Here is a 19,519-nt window from a genome sequence, read left to right as displayed (position 1 = left end):
GATTCTCAGGCGCACTTTTCAGTTGTGAAATCTTGCCTTGGCCTGTTAGATTTTTTTTGCCTTTGGGGCACACAAACAGGTCTTATCCTTTCACCAAATATTTGCTTGCTCTTATGTTAAGATTAGGAGAGAGTTTCACACCGGTCTATTAGATAATGGGAAAATACAGGATAAGAGTGGTTTTCATTACCATAACGCTGGAGGTTGCAGCAATAAATGCGGCACTTGACACTTCAAAAAATTAGATTTTTTGTTTGACATTAAGTACATAGGTGTCCTGAGGCAATAAAACAGTATCGTTCTTGAAATCAAAAATAAATGTGATCCTTATTATAATTTAGGGTTTTTTTTAAGTAACATTAAGAGAAACAAATCAGCGTGTTGCTATTTTAAAAGGAGCTTTGCACACTGCTTCTGGCTTCCCCCTCCTTCCATTTATTGGGACATTGGTGCTAGCATTTATACTGTCCAGATATAACGGCTCTTGAAAACTCTTAGGCTTTTGAGCCACTAGTGGAGCACAGAAGTACTGAAACCTGCCAGTGTGGAGCAGGTTGCTCTGAAGCTTTTCACTGCCCTCTGATGTACAAAATTGTGCAAGAGGAAAATATGTAGAAATCTGTGCGAAAAGAACAAAAATTGGGACCTTCTGTACTCCTTCTTCTACCTTGAATAAGTTGCATTAAAATTGGCAGTTTGTTTTTAGAAAAACACTGATATGACTTAAACACTGAATCATTTCCCTTAGCGTTCCTTTAGTGCTTTTTTTTTCTCTTAACACTTCCAGTCCCTAAGGAGCTGCAATTAGCCACAAGATTCTTCCAGCTTCTGTGATTATTTAATCACAGCTTTCTTATCTGTAGAAATGTTCTTTCTTTCTTGTATGGGACAGATATAAACTGGGATAATAAAAATTTGTGGAAAACCATGTAGTATGCATTTGTCTCTCAGTTGTGTTTAGACTTGCTGCTGCTTTCTGACCATGCGGTATTTCTTATTCTTTCTGTTATTTTCATTTTAAAATACTAAAGTTCTTTGGTTCTAAGACTGAGGCAGATTCACAATGGGTAAATACTGATTAAATTCCCCTCCAAAAATTAACCATAATTAATAACCCCAAAAATTAACCATAATTAATAACCACCCTGTTTACTTAGGTGTAGTCACTTTCCTTTTTTTTCTGTAGAACAACCTTTTCACTTCTAAATTTTGAAATGCTTCCTAGGATTTCCAGAGAAATGGCAGATACAGTTGTGGCTTATTCAGTCTGGGCTATTTTGGAAGATTTAAGTGCTTCCGGAAAGGAGTTGGCCCTGAGTATTTGTGCTAAAGGCAGAATTGTGGCTCCATTTGAAGTTCACAAGAGCACAGTCACAGGGGAACCAGGATTTCCTCCACGGGTGTTTAGTCTCAACTGATCTGCCTCTCACTTTGCAGATTCCATTTGTTCTTTTTCCATCTAGGATACTTCCCTTTTCTGCTTATGTCATCTCTTTAAGTAGAAGAATTTGTTAATTCAAAAAGTTGCAAGTAACATTTGAAGTGGTTTGTAAATAAAAGTTTTCTTCCCATTGTGCTATTTTATAGTAAATTGGTTCGCTAGCAAGGTTGGAAGAGGAAGAACAGGAAACACTGTTCTCCATATCCTTTGGTATTAAACCCTAACAGTGATTTGGCCCTTCTGTTATTAAAGCTTCTTCTCTTCAAGATAATAATTTCAATGCCTCTTTCTTTGGATTTAGGTTACACTTAGAAATGCCAGTGGGGTCTACAAATGCTGGCTTAGGTGGTTCTGTATGTCAGAATTTAAGTGCAGAGAAGATAAGGGCACTTCCTCCTCTGTGAACAGCTACTTCCAGAGATAGGAACCACTTTTAATAGTCACGAAAGCTTGTGCTTACTTAAAAGCTATTTTCGTAAAATAAATTTGAATACCTGCCACTTATTCCATGTGTTATCATAAATTCATGAAAAATTACTAAATCAGGGCCGTCCCTTGTGTTCCCAAACCTGTGCTCTGATTCCGAACTACTCAGTGGGGGGGAAGGCGGTGACAGCAGCCGCCTGGCTGCTGGGTGGGAATGAAGGGCTGCATTTTACCCCGTGTCCGAAGCTTTGAGCTGAGCGTGTCGGAGTGCGCCGGAGTGCCTGTGCAGCGCTGCTCCCTGTGAGCACCCGCGTCAGTCGTTTGTCTTCCACTGCAAACCTGGCCTGCAGTGTTTCTGTAAACAGCTAGTGTGTACCCGGAATAGGGAAAATGTTACCAGCTCCTGCGTGCGATCTCTGGTCCGTGTGCTGTACACATCCGTGCAAATGGTAAATGACCTCTGGGCTAGAGAGTCACCATTTCAAAACTGGATAAAGACGCTTACTCACTCGAGGAAGACCCTTTGGAAATACTTCAACCACAGTTATCAAAAGATAGAAACTACATCTGTTACTTTTTTAAGGCTGTATTGGTGCATGACGCGCATTGATTGCTATTGCTGGGAACATGCATTTCTTACATCAGGAACTGGGAGCTCTGCTGTTACCAAAGCAAATAGATAAGCTGCCAAATATTTATGTTGCACAATTAAGAAAAATGATAAACTTTGTATGTTGATATTAAATGTGTGTTTAGAATTTTCCAGTGTTAGAACACAGCTTTATTTTGAGAGTGATTTTTACGATGCGTAAGCTGTGCTTCCTTGGGAGGAAAGAGGGAGTTTCCCAGCAGTGGCTGCTGTGCTGTGGCAGTAGCCCATACCTGGCTGGCCTTGAAGGTATCTTTGGCCCTGCATCTGTACGAACGTTGCCCCTCTTGTTCCTTCTTTCAAAGACTAATTAAACTTGAAAGAGATGTTGAAGGCAAAGGAGGTAATTTGAGTAGCTAAGTGTGGCTTATAGCCAAATGAAATTGGGATCTCGGTATCTAGGTATTTTGGCAAGTTCTATAGGTCAGGCTTTTGTGTGCTATATTTAAAAATACAATAAATATTTTATTTGGCAAGTGTTTTTGTAAATTCTTGTATTTCCATATCCATATTAATCATTCGCATCAAAATTAAACATCTTTTGTGTAGCTTCATTTTTATTTGCATAGTGTAGTTTGCAAGTTTTTCAATAATCAATCAGTGCTCTCCTCCAGAGCAGCAAGCACATGCCACCACTGGCTAAACGGAGAGGCTCTTCAGGAGCATCGTGTGGGCATTTTGGAAAGCACTGCAAGTTGGGCTTTCCTGCTTAACTTCCTTTTTGCAGGGCCAAAAAGAAAATAGCCAATCACTAATACTTTTTTTTTATATATTTTAATATAGATCTTATTGAGATTGACTAAAACTTGATCATCACTGCCAGATATCTTGTAAGTATATGTATGTGTATATATGTGTGTGTGTGTGTGTGTGTTTTCATATGAAAATGTTCAAAGGAAAATCTTGAGTGTATGTTATTGTTTATAACTTACCAAGTCTTTCCAGATGATTTCTATTAAGTTTTCCTGTTGATTTTTGTTGAAATAGAAGCCTTTTGAGACACCACATCTGCATACAGATTAGTTGTGTTATCTGTTTAGAAATTCTTTTTGAAGTAGTTAGAAGTAATCTGAAACTTCAAAATATCAGAAATTAGACCTTAACTTTAGCTTATACGAACTTTAATATAAAAGCTGGTGTGCACAGAGTGTGTCTGTACATGCACTTACTTCAAGCATTAAATGTGATTTCATTGGGGCTACTTGTGGAAAAACTGCTACTCAGCCAAAATAAAAGACCTGGCCCTGTCTCATTGTTAAATTGTCTGCATAGCCCAACAAGTCTGGTTTCTGTCCAGGTGGCTGGGCTTGCTGCTGTGCTGTCCCTGTGTGAGCAGCAGAGAGACTTCTCTCTTTGGTGTTTATTTTCACACACATCATGTCTAATCATGGTGTTATGCACTGCAGTTCTTAACTAGTCATAGCACTATAGCTGGCTTTTGTTTTACATATGGGCTTGACTGCTTCTTTAGCAGCCCTGAAATAACTGGGATGAAACTGTCGTGCAAGATTTGTAATATAAATCAGTGACCTTCATTTTAGAAAACTGAAGCTTAGGGAAATAAAATGTTTTCTCCTATGCTGCAATTTAACTATTTGCTGAGCCATACACTCGTGATGAAGAGGTTAACTAAAGCAGAATCAATTCTGAAAAGAAGAAAGCATTAACTTTATAAAAAGAGAAATACCCAGAACATCTTTTTTTTTTTTTTTTTTTTTTTTTTTCCCCTCCTTCTGGAGAAGTCTGAATTTAGTTTTTGTACATGACATAGCAGTTACGTAGCAATTTTATTCCACAGATTTAATTAAAAATTCACCACATTCATCAGGTAATTTGAATTCGCAGCTCTGTCAATCTCAGATTACCCTAAATGGTGCTGGTATTGGCTACACGCGGCTGCAGATGTTGCAATTCTCACAGAGAAGCAAACAGCGGCAGTGGCCTTGCCTGCCTGGCTCCTTGCCTGCCGCCTCCCTCATGCCCGCAGGCCGCCATGGAAGTGCGGGCGCCGTGCCGGGTGAGCCGCCCGCGGCACTGCTTGTGGGGCTCCAGCGGCACTCCCGTTTCCAGCCCTTCTCTTCATCATGTTCTGCCCCTAAAAGATGGGGCTTTGCTACCAGTGAGCCCGCGTGACTCCCTCCGTCACTGCTGCACCTTGGCTGTTCCTGGCTCCGGGTGCACGTTGGGCAACATCTTGCTAAAGCTGGCTCTACTTAAATTTGGATTAAAGCGATTAGATTGGATTCCATTTTTCTACATCTGGAGTCCTGAAAGGAATATGTAGGAGTAGCTTTGTGGACAAGGGTAGAGAGAAAGCTGTGTAATACCTTCTAAAGTTTGGCATTCCTCCTTGGAAAGACTGGTTGCAAATTAAAAATTCAGTTGCTGAATAAAGGAATGTGGGGATATTATGTGTTTTAGATTCTAACACGTAGATTTTTTGAGGAGTCTCTGTGAAAGCACAAATTTGAATAAACTCGATACAGCATTCTTCAAGGCAGCAAAGAAACCTATTCTACCTTCCCATCGTAATACAAATATTAGGATTGAAAGAAAACTGCTGACCCTTGTCCCAAGTTATGCAATTGTGGTGTTACTCAAGTAGCTTAAACACAATATTATGATGTGAAGGACAGACTTCACCTCACCAGCCCTGAGCTACTCACGCAGAGATAATGTGGAAAAGACTCTGAAAAGTAAATATTTGTAGATGCAAGAAACAAGCATGGAAAAGATTCTTTAATCTGCAGAACAGTGGGCTGTTATATCACGCAGCTCCCAGTCCAGCTGCTTCAGTCGTCTTTGTCGTGATGCAGGTGAGGTGAAATCTTAAAGGACTGAAACTAATGGATTGATTATAATATTACTAATTAAATTCTTTTTTTTTTCTTTTTTCCTGCTCTCTGCTTGGCTCTGGTCTTCACCCACAGGTGTCCACTGTCGGCTCTCAAAGGTTACTAAAACTTTAGCTGCTGCTTAGAAGTAAAGCTGCCTACGCTTCCCTTACTGTTGCTCTTTCCCACCGTCCTGCACCGCTGCTTCGTTCTTGCCTTCTTCAGAGCCCAGGCCCTCAGAACACAATAAGAGACTTTGTTTTTTTTTAATTCACAATGAAACTTAGGCTAGAAGTGTGTGCCCTTCTCCTGCTGCCTGTGTACGTGTTGATATCTTTGTACAGTATGCTTGTATTTATTCCATGGTATTTTCTTACCAACGCCAAGAAGAAAAAGGCTATGGCAAAGCGTTTAAAAGCTAAACCGGTGTCGGACAAGCCCGGAAGCCCCTACCGGTCTGTCGCGCATCTCGACTCACTCGCACACATCAACATCCCCGGGGCAGACACACTGGACAAGCTCTTCGACCACGCGTTAGCCAGGTTCGCCAAGAAGGACTGCCTGGGCACCAGGGAAATACTGAGTGAAGAAAACGAAATGCAGCCAAATGGAAAAGTATTTAAAAAGGTAAAATGTTTCCCTCTGCGTTCTGAGCGGGTTTGGAGTTGTCCTGGCTCTTACTTCAGCCATAGTCGGTTTATGGGGAAGGAGGGAGAAGGGCGTGCGTTCTTCCTTCAACTTTTCTTCTTCATTTTGTGGTATTATATAATACATTTTATAGTATTTCAAGAATAACACGCTACTGTATGTACTACTACAAGAAAAATGAAAAGTTTTTTTTTTAATTTCAAGAACTGCAGTAGTGTTTTGCGTTAACATCACAACAGCTCCTTATCATCACAAAACGTGGTTTTTTTCATCAGTTAATCTTAGGGACTTACAAATGGTTATCGTATGAAGAGGTCAATCAGAAAGCGAATCACCTGGGGAGCGGCCTGGCGGCGCTCGGCCTGACGCCCCGCAGCACCGTGGTCATCTTCTGTGAGACCCGAGCAGAATGGATGATCGCAGCACTAGCCTGCTTCAAGTACAACTTCCCTCGTGAGTGATGAACGTGCTTATGTTTCATTTATTTTAGAAACACTTCTCAGCACTGGTTTAGCTGTTAAGTATTTGAAAGTGTCTTTAATGGTATAAGGATTAAATAAACTTACTCTGCAGCTAGTTTTTTTTTTTTAATCATAGTTTAGATACTAGAATAGATAGGAAAGTGGTCATAAAAGCACTTTTAAGTTGTCAGTAATTGCATTTTCCCCACAAACTGTGGAATGTGTTTTTAATGTTTTCTTTCTGTATCATGACTTCCACATCTGAAACGGAGAGTAGCTTTTGGAAATAATTATTCTTTTTAGAAAGCCAACATCATATGGTAGCTTCAGGGCTTTCTTATGAACTTTAAGGGCCTCACATTCTTTGCAGTATGACTTTTTATTTCTTTAATTAGGCACTCCTGGGGGGTCTGAGGTAGTGCACAGTAGGTTGCTGGTGCCACGCTGAGGGAATGCTGCATGTGTGCATGCCAGCTACCTGTGCAGCGCGTTGGGAGCTGGAGTTCTTGCTGTTGCCTTCCTTACAGCTTTGCTCGCAGCAGGCTGCCCAGTTTCTCTCAGTGTTGGCAGCAGCTGGCGCACGAGAGGGCGGGGACTGAATGGAGTTCGCACGGGGCTGCTAAAGGGCAGTAACATAAAAGCCGATGCTGCGGTTGAAACAGGATGAGGTCCTCCTCATAGCAGCTCTATCACATTACCCTCTTTTTGGCCCTCCACATGATCTCCCTTTCACAGAAATGTTTCCTTTAATGTTTATTTGGAGGTCAGCATTTAAAATAGAAGTATGACACTAGAAGAAGCTACTTTTTTTTCAACACAGATGGTTGGAAAGGGTGCACTCCTCAGTGCGTGTGAGGCACTTACAGTTTCACTGTAGCTGATCAGGGTTAAAAATAATCTAGCAATGTAAAAAGCAGTTGAGGATATCTGTGTGATTCTCTGCCTTTGCCCCCATCCCTAACAGCACTGGGATGAGCAAAGCGGCCAGCGCGGCGCTGTGAGCGCCAGCCCTGCTGCCGGCTGCTGCCTAAGCCCCGAGCTGCACGGGGTCCTGCGCTCATTGCAGCAGCGTCTCCTCTCCCCCGAGTTCTGGCTGCAGAGAACTCGCCCAAAGGTCCCAGATGTTCTCAGCTGCTCATTGTGCAACTGCTTAGTGCTTTTTTGCTGGATTTTGGAGGATTTTTTTTTTTGTATTGTTAGTGTTGTTCTGATGACTTTCCTCTTCCATGAAACTGTCCTCCTCATTCCAGAGGTCTCTTGGGGGATAAAATTCTGATGTAGTAAGATGAAACAATTTATTTTCTAATCAGACTCTCAAAACGCCCATTTTCTTTCTTTTTTTTTTTCTTGTCTTTTTTTGTTTCCTACACTGCTTTTCATTGAGCTAAAGCAAAAATCTTTGCATAGTATTACTTTTTTAACTTATTTCTTTTTCTTTCTCATTTAATGTAACAGTTGTTACTTTATATGCCACCCTGGGTGAAGATGCAGTAACCTACGGTCTCAATGAATGTGGGGCATCATATCTGATCACCAGTGCAGAACTTCTTGAGAGCAAACTTAAGGTAAGATAACATTCCCTGTAACTTTAGGTAACTCTGTCACCAGCTTCACCCATTCTCAAACAACACAGCACTATTACAGTGCAGTCAGTGCTAAAAATTCCCTTTCTGTTTCTTAGACTGCATTGACAGAAGTCTCCTGTCTTAAACATATCATTTATGTGGATAAGAAGACTATCAATAAATCAGAATACCCTGAAAACTTGCAGATTCATAGCATGCAAACAGTAGAAGAGCTGGGAGCCAAACCCGAGCACAGTAAGTGAATCAATTCTTCGGGAACTTATCAAGCACTATAATGATGAAATCAGAGGTAGGTTAAAATGGTTCAGCAGGAAAGAAAAATCATGCAAGTCTCTATGGTTTCCTTTAAATAAGCAGAAAACTAGAAATGCTTGTTTAATCCCTATTTATTGTCCTGTGTTTTTGTTCAAGTACTTCAAAATAAAACCTTATTTTTAACTCATAAAACATGATGAGAATACCTCATTGTTTTTATTTTAGGAAGTAAGGAAAATCTGATGCCATATGGGCCAGATTAAAGAGTTGATACAGACCGACAGCTAACTTGAAGGTTTTATTGAAAATCCCTGACTTTGCTTCCTTTCAGCCGCTCTGTTGCTCCTCTAGCTGTAAAAGTCATAAAAGCCAAAAAATTTTCATCATTACAGTGGACAAAATAAATGCAAAAGGATTAAAATAAAAATCAGTAATAAACTATTTTAAGTTTGCTATTTTTCTCCTGTTTAGCAACTTAATTGAAGAAGGTTCAATTATAAGATGAAGAACATATACAAAACCATCAAACTACTTCAGTCATGTAAGCTGGGCTCTGGAACAATGAATGATGGAAAAGTTAACCAGGAAGCAGCAACATCTTGGCTTCATTTTTAAACTCCTTTGTTTCCCTTCCAGTAACTCACCTCTCTCATTCACCACCTTTCACATCCCTTCACCAGGTTTTTCTATGAAACTTCTAGTCAACTGTAAAACATGAGGGCAGAAGTATCATGCAGATTGTGTTGTCTTGCATTAAGTGCCTCAGTACTTATTCCTTACAGACACTTTCCTATTGGTTAATTACAGAAAAAGCAATGTAGAAAGTACATAACAATTAACATGCTCTTTCTCTTGCTTTCTGTAGTAAGCGTTCTGCCAAGCAGGCCTGTTCCGACAGACTTGGCGTTAGTCATGTACACGAGCGGCTCCACTGGGAGACCTAAAGGAGTGATGATGATGCACAAAAACTTGATAGCTGGAATGACCGGACAGTGCGAGAGGATACCTGGGCTGGGGTAAGAAAGCCTGAGTAGTCACACAGCAATGTATAGGAGATACGTTGGCCTTGCATCCATTAAGGATGGAAGAGTTGTAATAGCTTTGTGATGGGCTGTAAGGGCAGTTTGGAAGTGATGCTGCAAATTTCTGTAACTGACAGATCTAAGTTTCTTCCCGAGAGACCTCTGTTTTTCCTGGAATCAGTCTCAGTGTGCTACTGACCAGTTCCCTTTCCGTTTTAGAAGGAGATACTACTGTGACTGTAGGACTGTTTTAAAGTAAAAAACAATTTTAGTCTTAACTTGGTAACTGGGATAAAATCTCCCATGAGAAGTGGCTGTTAAGCACTAGAGAAACATTCAGCTTCCTAGAAAACAAGGCAAACCTGGAATTCACAGGCACTGCTTTCAGTCAGGGAGCATTTTACCCATTTAGTTTATGGTCAGCCTTTTATGCTCATACCCTTCCTTGAGGCAAAAGACTTGTGATTTAAGTCTTTCAAGTAGTAGTACAAGTAGTACACCAAAGTACTGAACAGCATTTTAAATCCAGTTTTGCATCACTGTTAATCAGCTAATCTTTTCTTTTACTAGGCCCAAGGATACCTATATTGGCTATTTGCCTCTGGCCCATGTGTTAGAATTGACAGCAGAAATATCTTGCGTTACTTACGGCTGCAGGATTGGGTATTCCTCTCCACTCACGCTGTCAGATCAGGTAAGGGAAAACTAAGCAAACTTAAGCACTCCTACACCTGCTGAAACTACAGCAGCAGATCATAACATGTAACATTTTATTAAAATCTTTGCAATTACGATACTTATGTCTAAAAGAAAACCTAACAAATGCTATAGCATTATCCAGTGGGACATCAGGAGATGGAACAGCTGTTCATAGACTGAATGTAAGAGTGCCTGTAATGATTTTAAGTTTCTAGACACACATAATATCAGTTCTTCAGTTACTACACATCTTCTGTTTGGTTCTTTGCAGTTTTTAGGTTAACAGATACGATAAATGAAAGCAAATTACTGTTGGAGAAGGTTGCTGTCTGTTTTGCTGGTTTACAAATTACAATTGCATTACAATAGACAAACTGCTAAAAGAAAATAGAGATGGAATCTAGTGCTATGAGTGAAATAAAAGACCTAAAAGGTAGAATTGCTTTATCAGGTTGGGCTGATATTTTGGTTAAAATGTTTTTTTAATCGATGCTTTTCCTATCATAATGAATGAAAAGAATTGTTCAGAAATGCTGTTTGGAAGGGCATGGGAGGAGACCTGCATGAATTACATGGTAGTTCATCTCCCTGTTAATTTTACTCATCTTCTGAAGAATTGCTTCTTTCTGGTTTTGTGAACTTACATTTTATTTTCTTTATTCCAGTCAAGTAAAATTAAGAAGGGAAGTAAAGGAGACTGTACTGTACTAAAGCCCACACTGATGGCAGCTGTACCTGTAAGTACAGGAAAACTGGTGATATGTTTGTCAAAAAAAGGTGCTTTCCATCTTGTTCATACTAGCAAAAAACATTTACTAACATGTTTTCTTTCCTTGCTTAAGAAGTAGTCACTTCAATGGGCAAAAAAGCAGAACACAGAAATTTCAGTTATTGATACTTAAGGCAGAGTACCGATGCTGCAGACATGAGCACAACAATACACATATCCCAAAGTCAAGACTCATTTTGATCCATAACTGTCAATTCTTCATGATAGTTTACTAGACTATAAATGTAATAGTAGGATACAGAAAGTCTTGGCCACTCACTGCCTGAAAGCTCTTTCTGCAGAGGAGGCAGCGGGTGGCTTTGGTTAACACAGATGTCCAAGCCTATGAGCACGTGGCTGAGCTGAGCTGCCGTCGTGGTGGCCTGTCTCACCGCAAAGTAAAACTTAGCCCAAGGCTCTCTGCTCTTCGTAGTGGTCTAGCCACTTAGTTATTTCCTGTGGAAAATAACCTCAGGCCAGCTCCATATTAGAGTGCTAGTAGAAATGGTAAGTTTTAAATATGGCATAATCTATTCTGAAAAGAAATATTGGTTTATATGTGCAAAAATCAAAAAAGAAAGTCCATGCAGACAATTTCATATAAATTAGCCATGAAGTGAGAATAGTGACAATGCTGAAGCACTTTGAAGAAACTCCCCAAATATCTTGGCTCTACAGGCCTACCACAAAAAAGCTAATAGAGGAAAAATATTTGATACAGGTGGTACATTTGTAATTGGATAGCAGAGATGACCTGGAGTTTAGCAGTTTACATGGAGGGGAAGGGGCTTAATCCATACACTTCAGAAAACCCCCATATGAACAACATTCTTACCAGCACAATAACTTTTAAGGCCTGAGAGGGCTGATTTACATTTGTTGTATACAACACCGGCCTATAAAGTTAGGTTATTACACAGGAAGGACCTGCACGCCATCAGTGAGAATGTAACTATCTGGAAACAGTCTAAAATACAGGCGACCTGAAAACGTATGAGAAGGAAGTTATGCAGGCAGAGGTAAATGCCATGTAAGTCTAATAAATAAAACTACCTAGTAAGATTTTTTTTCCCCTAGAACTACGATCCTGCTTTTATCTTCAGAGCCCAATATTGTTACTATTATTATTACTATATAAGGAATAAAGTAGAAAATAACTGTAATAGAAGCCAAAGACACAAATATTTATAAATATTTGTCTCTAACAGAAGTTTTAGCAGCTGTTAGTGGTTCCTTTCAGCCTTTAATTCTAAATACTTTGTGTATCACTAGTCCTTTCAAAAAGCTACAATTAATCTTACTTTGCCTTCCAGAATTTGTCTTTTAGAGACATCAGATATTTTGTAGCTAAACAGGGCTGCAAGTAGTAGGTTTCTTTTTTTAAAGTGCTCATCTGTGTAAATCCAGGATGTGAAGATCTGAGGGACTAGTGAAAAGAAAAAGAGCAGTTTCTATGAAGACTTTAATATTTTGATCTCTTTGATATTTCAAAATAAGTAATTGTCATGGCTTTATTTTCAGCTGATCTCCATGATTTGATTCTTGATATAAAGCATACCACTGTTACAGAGCACTGCCTTATGAAATAAAAGTTAACATTCAGACCGGTGAAGTATTTAATGGACATTGATGGACTGGCTCCTTTAAGTTCTGTATCAGTTAGTGATTATATTCAATTGAAATGAATATTGTGTCCTCTTATAACTTGCCTGTGACTGAATTGTGGGGTTTCTTTTGTCAGGTAACTAGAATTACCGCAACCATGTTGCTTTGGAAGTTGAAAGACTTCTCTTGAAAAAGGAAGTGGTGAAATGGAATCTCTTAGCTCATACCCTTGCATTTGCCAGCTGCCGTGGATAAAGCACCAAGATTCCTAAGAGTAGCTGTTCTGGCATGGCACTTACCAACCTTTCACAGAGCCATTTAGATAAATCTGAATGCAGGATTTTTGTAATCCAGTTTATCATATCCTAAGTACGGGTTAAAGTGTTCTTGATAATGTAAGCACAGTATCAGCACAGCAAGTATTACTACACCATAGCACATTACCCCAGAATTTGTAGCCACTGTTGATGAAGATGTCTATGTGGCAGAGATTCTTTGTTGTAATTCTCCTTGTCTTTCTCAACCCTTTGTAGGAAATAATGGACAGAATTTATAAAAATGTAATGAGTAAAGTTCAAGAGATGAACTATATTCAGAGAACCCTGTTCAAGATAGGCTACGACTACAAATTGGAACAAATCAAAAGGGGATATGATGCACCTCTTTGTAACATGTAAGTATAGTTCTATAAAATAATAACTAAACTGAAATAATCCAAGCTCTTAGTAGAAACAGGAAATACATATTTACTGTACTTACATTAATACTCTTATTTACTTAAGTATGACTAATCTTCAGAGCAGCAGATGACTAGTTATTTTTCTTTGGATTGCCTTTTCATTTACCAAAATTTGATTGTTTCTTTAGCAAGTTATAGGAACTCTGCTATCTTCAAGGATTTTGCCAGATGGACATTTTTTACTTTCCCTGCTGTCAATTAGTATCTGTGAGTGATTCAGTTATTTTTAAGGTGTTCTAGCTAAGAAGGAAGAGGAAGGTTTCTCTCCAATTGAGTGGAATGAGTGATATTTAAATATATTTTTCCTTCTTTTAAGACTCTTATTTAAAAAAGTAAAGGCTTTACTAGGAGGGAACATCCGTATGATGCTTTCTGGAGGAGCACCACTCTCACCTCAGACACAAAGATTCATGAACATCTGTTTCTGCTGTCCAGTTGGGCAAGGCTATGGATTAACAGAAACATGTGGCGCTGGAACTATTACAGAAGGTAGTTAACATGTGTGTAGAAATACAAACGTTTAAAAAAGTAATTTTTTTTAAAAGGTGAAGCTAGAATAATTCCTAAGTGCAATAAAATAGCTTGAAATAAGCTACTGTCCTATCTGTGGTTTGAATTCCTATTTCATATGACAAAAATCTCTGTATTCTTCCTTCTCTCCCCAAGTTGCTGATTACAGCACTGGCAGGGTTGGAGCACCTCTTATTTGCTGTGAAATTAAATTGAGAGACTGGCAAGAAGGTGAGAGCATTAAATCTTTTGGCCTTCCAGTAATTAATTTACTGCTGCTTAGCTGGGTGTGTAGTACATGAAGTTCATTATCTTTTATAATAATCATTAATGTGTATGCACAGATTTTAAGCAAAAGTTTCAAAATGTCTTTCTGGTAACAAAAAACATGTTTTGAGAACAATTGTGTTTTGTTTTAGGAGGTTATACTAATAGAGACAAGCCTAATCCTAGAGGAGAAATTGTAATTGGTGGGCCTAATGTCTCCATGGGATATTTTAAAAATGAAGAGAAGACATCAGAAGATTTCTTTGTTGATGAGAATGGCCAGCGGTGGTTTTCAACTGGAGATATAGGGGAATTTCATCCAGATGGGTGTCTGCAGATCATAGGTTGGCCTCACTTTTTGCCATTTCTGTCTATTACAAGATGTTAAAGCATGCTAAGTATGTTTTTCATCCTTTTGGCTTTGCCAGGATGAATGTATTAGTTACCTACTTACAGTGTAAAAAAATATATATTCCAAAAGTTCTCATGGAAATTTTGGAAATTACACAATTTCCTCTGATATTACCAATATATAAATGTAGCATATGGGGTGTAAAAAATAAACATCTATTTTCAGTTTTAACTATGCAGTTCAAGAATACAAACTCCCACTTGGAGTGTCACAGGTTGTGACACATATATATATACATGTAGTTTCCAGCAACATATACAGCTCTTAGCTGCTTTTCAAAATTGGAGTAAGATGTGGCAGTTTCTTTTTTGAGACTCTTGCACAGCACTGCACAAAGTACATGACAAGCAGTGGCTTTACAAAAGAGCCTATAGAAACGCGAAAGTCTGACTACAACCAGCCTTTTCTGTTGCTGTCACTTTTGACTCCTAGATCGTAAAAAGGACTTGGTAAAGCTACAAGCCGGGGAGTACGTGTCTCTGGGCAAAGTAGAGGCCGCACTGAAGAACTGTCCGTTGATTGACAATATCTGTGCTTATGCCAAAAGGTAAGAGTGGTAACAGCTCAGGCTACCTCTGCCTCTCTTCTCCAGTGATAAACTGCCGCTATCCATGGTTTCCGCTGAACCCTCTGCCTCAGCATGAGCTGAAAAGAGAACCTCTGAGATATCCCAGGCTCCCAGATTCCCCAAAGCATGGAGACTGGAGAAACAGATAGAACTTTCCTGTGCACCTGTCCTATCCTAAGTCATCTCAGGGCCACACCCCTCCCAAACAGATATAATTATATTAAGCACATCTGGCTTTCCATCAGAGTACTAGAGGAAGGTTAATCTGGGCCCTTTCTACCTGACCTAGGGCTCCCCATGAAATTTGGAATTTTCTCTACTCCTTCCTCCCTCCTCCCCCTCTCCTATACACCCTGTACAGGGAGGGAAGCTGAAAGAACAAGTTAGGTACTGGATGTAGCAGGGAACCTAAATTATGCTGTAAGTCCACATGATGAGTACACAACTCAATACAGCACTGATCAAGTTCAATCACTTAAAACAATTTAAAGCCCCTGATAAATTACTGACTGTGAAGACCTAGTGTATTCTTCAGAAAGGCTTGGTGGGGTGGTGAGAGTAACTACAGTTCTGAAAGAACTGTAGAGCTGTATCTCTAAGATCAAGAAAGCATTTTACTCCCTGAAATTGAAACATGTTTTGATTTTTCTTTGATTGTTTTCTTTCCCTTGTTTTGGTCAGTGACCAGTCCTATGTGATCAGTTTTGTGGTTCCTAACCAGAAGAAGCTGACAGCTTTAGCCGAGCAGAAAGGCATCACTGGAACCTGGGTAGATATTTGTAACAATCCTATAATGGAAGCTGAAATACTGCGAGAAATTAAAGAAGTGGCAAACAAGAGTAAGTAAAATAGCATACAGTACATTATCAGCCAGCAAAAAACGTTACCACTTCCTTCTCCCTGTTGTTTTACCTGTTACACTTAACTAATTTGAAGTTATGTGAATGTGGTTCCAAGAGTACTTGAAGCAGACTGAGACAAAGCAGATGAAAGAGCAGGTGCCAGGACCTCCAGGCTGTGGGGCGGCTGCGCGGCCCCGGCCTCCTGCTCTGACCCCGCTGCCCAGCGGGCCTGGGGTCCCCTTGCACCCTGCATGCACCCCCATCCTGCACACACATGGAGCGGGGTAGGCAACTTCCAGCTCTGAGCAGACTCCTAGGGAAGAGAAACACCTGAAAGCACATACCAAGTGTCTTTCCTACTTGGTTATAACTTAAACACCATTTTTTTTTATCCTTTTTCCTAAAATAAGGACAGAGTCTAGTTTGTGGAAAAGCCTAGAGCTGTGAGAGCTGCAGCCAAGTAGGTGGAGGGTTGCGCGTGGCACAGCGTGGGAGCACAGCGCAGGAGCACAGCGCAGCACATGTGCACAGGGGCACGAGCTCTTCACACGTTTCCACAGCCTGGGCCTCCTGTCAGGTGCAGCAAGGTCTACCCAACTTAAATGGCTCTAACAAGCATCACACAATATTAGCAGGGACAAAGTTATTTTTATCCTATAGTTCTTAAATCTTTTATTCCATTATTTTTAAATCTCTCAGGTCATGTTACCCTTATTGCTAAAAAATTGCCTGATAGATTTCAGTGTGTCCTCTTGTGACAGTACTCTAAGACCTTCAGGCTATAAACTCATTTGTTGCAGCATCAGAGTCAGCAATGTCACATCCAATACAGACTGTGAGCACACTATGTTAATAGAATATTTACACAGTCAACACTGAGCACTGGTTAAGTTTAGCGACCCACTTTAAGGTTACTTCATTAAGTAGGACAGCACGCCATGCAAATTACAGAGCCCTTGCCTTATTTTATGGCAACGCAACCGTGTAATCACAGTCTTCTGTTTCTTCTTGTCCCTGCAGTGAAATTGGAACGGTTTGAAATCCCCATCAAAGTACGGTTAAGCCCTGAGCCGTGGACCCCAGAGACGGGGTTAGTAACAGATGCTTTCAAGTTGAAAAGGAAAGAACTGAAAAACCATTACCTCAATGACATCGAAAGAATGTATGGAGGAAAATAAACTTGTGTTGACTAGACAGTTGTGCAGAAGTTCTCATGACTCAATTTTGGATGTCCTTATATAGTGTAGTTATCAAGTGTTCAAGATAATACTCAAAATGGATGAATGTTTCTATGATCTCTAATGAGAACAACAAAGGACAAAAAGAAAAACCTTAGACTCCAAATTCCTAGTTACTAGCAGAACACATTGATGCTCTTTAGTGGTTCATGTGATCACCTCCAGTTTTGAGGTGGACATTCATTATATGACACAGTGTGATGAGGTCATTGCTGTTGTTATTGTTCCTCTAGCATATTCAGACTGCTTTCATTCCTCTTAATTCCTGAAGTCTCACACATACTTCAACCAGAAATATTAATGCAATTGGTATCACAGCAAGAAAATTCATTTAGGGAAAAACGTATTTAAAGCTTACCATTCTTAATTAAAAACAAACACATTAGTCAAGAATTTGCTAGAGGTCACTAATAACGCATTAGAGCTGGATTCTTCTGCACATCAGTTAGTATCTTGACTACAGTGCCTAAAAGAAAATGCAAAGTATACTTACTGAAATAAAGGTGAACTGAAAAGCTTTCAAAAAATAAGTTACTTGACACCTCAAGTGTGTTGAATCCTACTTCAACTTCACCAAATACATTTTTACTTGCCACTATGTTTTAATTCAAGCAGAACTTTCAACTCGGGCATGCAGCCTAAGAGACAACTAAGACTCCCACTGCTGCAAGCAGCACTGACATTAGAGCAGTCATCAGTGGAAGCAGAACTCGCATCCCGGCAGGCAAACAGCAGTGGAGCTGATGGACAGTTGCCTCTAAGGAGATTTTAACTAAAAGGAGAACTTTGGGTTTGGGGTAGCAGGGGGAAAGGAGAAATGGTTGCTTGTTTTTTAAGGCACTGATCCTTCAGATCTCGACATGTATATAAGTAACATTACAAGTCACCTGTACGTAAGTTACAGGGTCTACGATAACTGTATTTACAATATGGAAAAGTATTTCTGTTCACCTTTTAAATGCTGTAACCAAAACAAGACAACAGGAAGCCAACAGCAGTTTCTCCTTGTCTTGTTTTATCTACAGGAAAGTAATGCCTGGCTGGAGAGCTCTGTTTTAAGGAACTTGTAAAAAGGGACAAATCACTCCATATAGAAATTGATTATAAAAACAATGTTATGTTAATAACTGGAAGCTATTGGTGTGCTGAAGCAGGAGGATAGGGAATAATTTAATAATAGTTTTATCACATTGTGTGCAGTATCCTGTACTGTCTCTTTGAATTGTTAGTATCTGAGCTCCTGCATCCCTGCTAGCTCTTTGCACTTGAACCATAAATGCTGTAAGAAGTGGAAGTTCTTGATACTGTTCTACTTTGCACTTTTCTTAATCATTTTATATATGTTGCTTATGTTTTGTACAGGTGTGGCCCTCAACTGCTCTATATTATAAATGCCTTTTGAAGTATTTATAGATTTCTTCTATTCATATGTGTTGTGTATATGATGGTTATAAAGGAAAATGATACAGTATTGTCACTGTACAGAAAGAAAAGGTTTTGTAAGTCACTGCTTTTAAATGTAATAGCTTGCAATTTCCGTGCAAGTTTTTTTCCTTTACTGGGTGTATGTGTATTTTTATTTTCCCCAAGTCAAAACAGCTTTCAGCAAAAATAAATCATGTCTACAGACTGGTTAACCAAACTGCCCCTTCTGCTTGGGACCAGCTTTCTCTGGCTTTCTGACCGCTGCCAGCTGCTCGTGCAAGGACCTCTAGTGCCGACTGCTGCCAGCTGTGTGCGGAGCTGCAGCAATCACTAAAAGGAACCAGAGAAAAGGCCTTTCCAAAAAAGTGCTTTGTTTTTTTTTTTTAAAAAAACACGCTGGTTTATAAGTACAGGAACTACTTTCCATATATATACACCCATATATATATATGTATATATAGTAAATTCAATCTTTGCAGGTTTATGTATTTGGGTTTTTTTTAAATATGAATGTATTTGAGAAGTATTTTACCGAGACTCCAATTACACTCTGTGTCTTTGTTGACTGAGGATGGTATTTTCAAAACCTAGAGGCCAAGAAGTTACCATTTCAAAAACCGAATACAACCAAATTAGTTGAACAACTCTTGTGTTCTGAAACATCTCTACGGCGCACGAGTTACCTCCAGTTACTGGTCAGCACCTCCCACTGTCTCCAACAGGACAGGTACCTTAACAAAAGCCATTTATCAGAAGCAGCAGCCAGTACATGCTACAAAGGATGAAAACTGGGCTGCTTCCAGACCAATCTCCGTGAACTAAATGGGGCAGTGCTGCTGAAGACACCAGATATCCTTTAAGTGTTTTTGGGATAAGGAAGGAAAAAAAAAAGAGAGAGGGGAGGGGGAATTACACCAGGCTTGCTTAGGCTCTAATCTAATCTTATACTTGCAAATAATTAATTACATTCCATAAGAACTTTATAATTTTAAAATTAATTTGTGACACAACACATGAAAAAGATAGATGGTGTGTGAAAAAACAGTATTTGCTGGATGTTCTCACATCAAATGAAATGACAGGCTGTGGGTACAAAGCCATTGCCCAGTGCCTCTCCGTGATA

General features: G+C 39.6%; 1 protein-coding gene across 4 annotated transcripts in view; it reads left to right on the top strand.

The window, feature by feature from the left end:
• ACSL4 (acyl-CoA synthetase long chain family member 4) overlaps positions 1-18,296 on the top strand; it is a 51,762-nt gene extending 33,466 nt beyond the window's left edge. For 2 of the 4 annotated variants that reach the window (XM_026036015.1, XM_026036016.1), the window contains 15 exons: positions 3,300-3,346; positions 5,447-5,977; positions 6,274-6,451; positions 7,915-8,024; positions 8,141-8,279; positions 9,166-9,316; positions 9,893-10,016; positions 10,687-10,758; positions 12,929-13,068; positions 13,451-13,623; positions 13,801-13,875; positions 14,064-14,255; positions 14,756-14,870; positions 15,573-15,730; positions 16,754-18,296. In XM_026036015.1, coding sequence (XP_025891800.1) covers positions 5,627-5,977; positions 6,274-6,451; positions 7,915-8,024; positions 8,141-8,279; positions 9,166-9,316; positions 9,893-10,016; positions 10,687-10,758; positions 12,929-13,068; positions 13,451-13,623; positions 13,801-13,875; positions 14,064-14,255; positions 14,756-14,870; positions 15,573-15,730; positions 16,754-16,911 — 2,136 coding nt within the window. In that variant the 5' untranslated portion in view covers positions 3,300-3,346; positions 5,447-5,626 and the 3' untranslated portion in view covers positions 16,912-18,296. The remainder of the gene's footprint in view (positions 1-3,299; positions 3,347-5,446; positions 5,978-6,273; positions 6,452-7,914; positions 8,025-8,140; positions 8,280-9,165; positions 9,317-9,892; positions 10,017-10,686; positions 10,759-12,928; positions 13,069-13,450; positions 13,624-13,800; positions 13,876-14,063; positions 14,256-14,755; positions 14,871-15,572; positions 15,731-16,753) is intronic. The other 2 variants (XM_026036018.1, XM_026036017.1) reach the window with 2 other exon arrangements.
• Positions 18,297-19,519: the final 1,223 nt, after the last annotated feature.

This window comes from Nothoprocta perdicaria, unplaced genomic scaffold (assembly GCF_003342845.1).
Source record: "Nothoprocta perdicaria isolate Ctin4 unplaced genomic scaffold, notPer1 scaffold_17, whole genome shotgun sequence".
Lineage (NCBI taxonomy): Eukaryota > Metazoa > Chordata > Aves > Tinamiformes > Tinamidae > Nothoprocta > Nothoprocta perdicaria.
This window is presented reverse-complemented; position numbering and strand designations above follow the sequence as displayed.